The sequence below is a fragment of the Limulus polyphemus genome, unplaced genomic scaffold (assembly GCF_000517525.1).
Source record: "Limulus polyphemus unplaced genomic scaffold, Limulus_polyphemus-2.1.2 Scaffold6229, whole genome shotgun sequence".
Classification (NCBI taxonomy): domain Eukaryota; kingdom Metazoa; phylum Arthropoda; class Merostomata; order Xiphosura; family Limulidae; genus Limulus; species Limulus polyphemus.
The window spans coordinates 25,928-29,089 of NW_013671839.1; the positions used below are offsets into that span (position 1 = coordinate 25,928).

At 31.1% G+C, this 3,162-nt stretch overlaps 1 protein-coding gene across 1 annotated transcript in view; it reads left to right on the forward strand.

The window, feature by feature from the left end:
• LOC106473501 (small G protein signaling modulator 1-like) overlaps positions 1 to 3,162 on the forward strand; it is a 33,076-nt gene that overhangs the window by 8,840 nt on the left and 21,074 nt on the right. The window contains exons 6-7 of the mRNA XM_022401922.1: positions 586 to 653; positions 1,699 to 1,863. Of these exons, the coding sequence (XP_022257630.1) occupies positions 586 to 653; positions 1,699 to 1,863 (233 nt within the window). The remainder of the gene's footprint in view (positions 1 to 585; positions 654 to 1,698; positions 1,864 to 3,162) is intronic.

The window sequence follows — 3,162 nt, forward strand, 5'->3', positions numbered from 1 at the left end:
TATAGAAAGTGTTATATTAATACCAAATACGTATAATTCAACTATAGAAATTGTTATATTAATACCAAATATGTATAATTCAACTATAGAAAGTGTTATATTAATACCAAATATGTATAATTCAACTATGGAAATTGTTATATTAATACCAAATACGTATAATTCAACTATAGAAATTGTTATATTAATACCAAATACGTATAATTCAACTATAGAAAGTGTTATATTAATACCAAATACGTATAATTCAACTATAGAAAGTGTTATATTAATACCAAATACGTATAATTCAACTATAGAAAGTGTTATATTAATATTATATTAATACCAAATATGTATAATTCAACTATAGAAAGTGTTATATTAATACCAAATATGTATAATTCAACTATAGAAAGTGTTATATTAATACCAAATACTTATAATTCAACTATAGAAACTATGTAGTTCCCATTATAATTCAATTTTTGAATTCTAATACTTATAATTATGAATTATTGTAACTTATTTTTGCCTTGTTTTATATATATATATATAGTGTAGAAGTTGTTGTTTGGTAAATAAAGTTGTGTTTTTCTTCATTAGCCTCTACTGGGAATATGCAATGAACTTTACTGTGGAAGATATAGTGTACTTACATTGTCACCAACATGGTAAGAATTGTGAACCTTTATCTGTTATATAGTAGTTGTATTTATGAATATATGTAGTGAAACTTTGCTCCTGGATAATGATTTATAACAAGTAATCAATGTAGATAGTACAATAGCTGCATTAATAGGGTCTGAATGTTAATGTTCTTTTGACAAATAGTAGAAATGCAGAAAAGATATCTTACTGAATTATTTAGCTAGCCAGTCTTTTGTAAGAAAATAATAAACACACTGTATCAAAAGCTGCATAACTTGATATTTTAGTTACATGTATTGTTTCGTTTGTTGTTAAACACAAGGCTGCACATTGGGTCATCTGTGCTGTGCCTAATGCAAGGATCGAACTCCAAATTTTAGCATTAGAAGCCCTGAAGCTTACATCTGAGCCACAGTTACATGTAAAAAAAAATCTCCTACATTATTTTATCTGTTCAAACAGCGATTGTAAATAAGTACTCTCACACGTATCTCCGTAGATATCAATGTGTGGGAATACGTTAAATATTTTCTTGGAATTATAACCACTTATACAAATTATAGGGAGCAACTGTATATTTCTCGGCATTGCAATAACAATACCGACACTTTTAATGTTTTTATTTTTCACATCAAAATTGTTATGTTTTGCAGCAACGTTGTGTAAGTAAAAAAATCATGCTCACATTGATCTCGTTTTGAATTAGACCCGATACAACTATTTTACTGAAAACTCTGGAGGAAGATTAGCCAACTTCCACTTACTACCACTCCCCTCCCCCCATCTCTTTCTTATTTAGTGATTTTGCAACCAAAAACAGCACATCAATTGCCACATATAATAAATTATATAACTGAAACACTTATAAAGGAGTTGTAATAACCTTTTGAAGAATTCTAGTGAAATTCGATGTTATTAAATAACCAGAAATAAGTTTTAAGTTAGCAGCACTAAAGGTCTTTTTTTTTTCTCTCTCTCTTTGTAAAGTTTGTGTTTGGAAGTAGTGGTACATAATATTAGCCTTTTTTTTCTTTTGTATTCTACCCATCGTTCATTTTTCTCGGCCAGCGGACACTGGAGGAACAATTGTCCTCGTAGGACAAGACGGAGTTCAACAGCCACCTATTCTCTTCCCTAAAGGTGGACATCTGCTAGCATTTCTCTCGTGTCTGGAGAATGGTCTTCTGCCTCATGGACAACTTGATCCCCCTCTTTGGTCACAGAGGGGAAAAGGTTGGACATTGCTCAAACCTTCCCATCTGAAAATAATTATTGGTATGGAACGGTAGTGTAAAGAACTTAAAGTTTCAGTAAAACTTATTATAATATGTTTAATTCAAAATATAATGACTAAGAAACAGAAGTTTTTAAAATTCAAAATGACATTTTTGGCAGAGAACACATTTTTTTCTTTTGGTTTGCACTCGTCTGGAGAAGTGCTTCTCTTTCTGAATCATCATTTTGAAACTAAAAAAAGTATTTAAATTTTTTAGTTAATATATGGTTCTGGAGTTAGTTTTTTTCCACTTTTTGACCTTTGTACTCCGATCAACTATCAGTTAAGATATGAATTACTTAATGAAGTTAGTATATGGTTCTGGAGTTAGTTTTTCCACTTTTGACCTTTGTACTCCGGTCAACTATCAGTTAACATATGAATTGCTTAACTATCAGTTGCACTTTGTTAGGTACATTATTTCCTAACAACTTTTATGCAGTTGGAATGGGATTAGCTCATAATCTTAGTTAATTTGGTATTAATATAACACTTTCTATAGTTGAATTATACGTATTTGGTATTAATATAACACTTTCTATAGTTGAATTATACGTATTTGGTATTAATATAACACTTTCTATAGTTGAATTATACGTATTTGGTATTAATATAACACAAAATTAAGACATAATGGGAACTATACAAAGAACTAAGTTATAATAGGAACTATTAGTTCGTTGAGAAATTAATGTCATTTTTTTAGATGAAAAAAACCTGAACAATTTGTATATCAAAACAAAACATTTATTAAATTAAATAGCCTCCATTCTTATCAATGGTGCTTTTCCATCTTACAATCAGGTTGTTAATGCCCTGATTAAAGGAATTACTTGGCTTTGAAGCAAAAAACATGTCGATGTCCTCTTTAACACCTTCCATATTTGCATACGTTTTGCCATTAAGATGGTGTTGCAGCGAACGAAAAAGATGGTAATCTGATGGTGCCATATCTGGAGAATATGGTGGATGTGGGAGAGAACTTCCCAACCCAAATCCATAATCTTGTGTTGCATCAAACGTGCCACATGTGGATGTGCATTGTCGTGGAGAAGAAGAACACCTTTCCGATTGACAAGTGAAGGGCATTTATGATGAAGGGCTTGATTTAAACGTTCCAGTTGCTGACTATAGATATCTGCATTGACAGTTCGCTGTGGATTGAGGAGTTTGAAATGAAATACTCCTTTGATGTCCCACCAAATGCAACGCATCACTTTCTGTGGATGGAGTCCAGGTTTCGGGTTCAGAAGTGG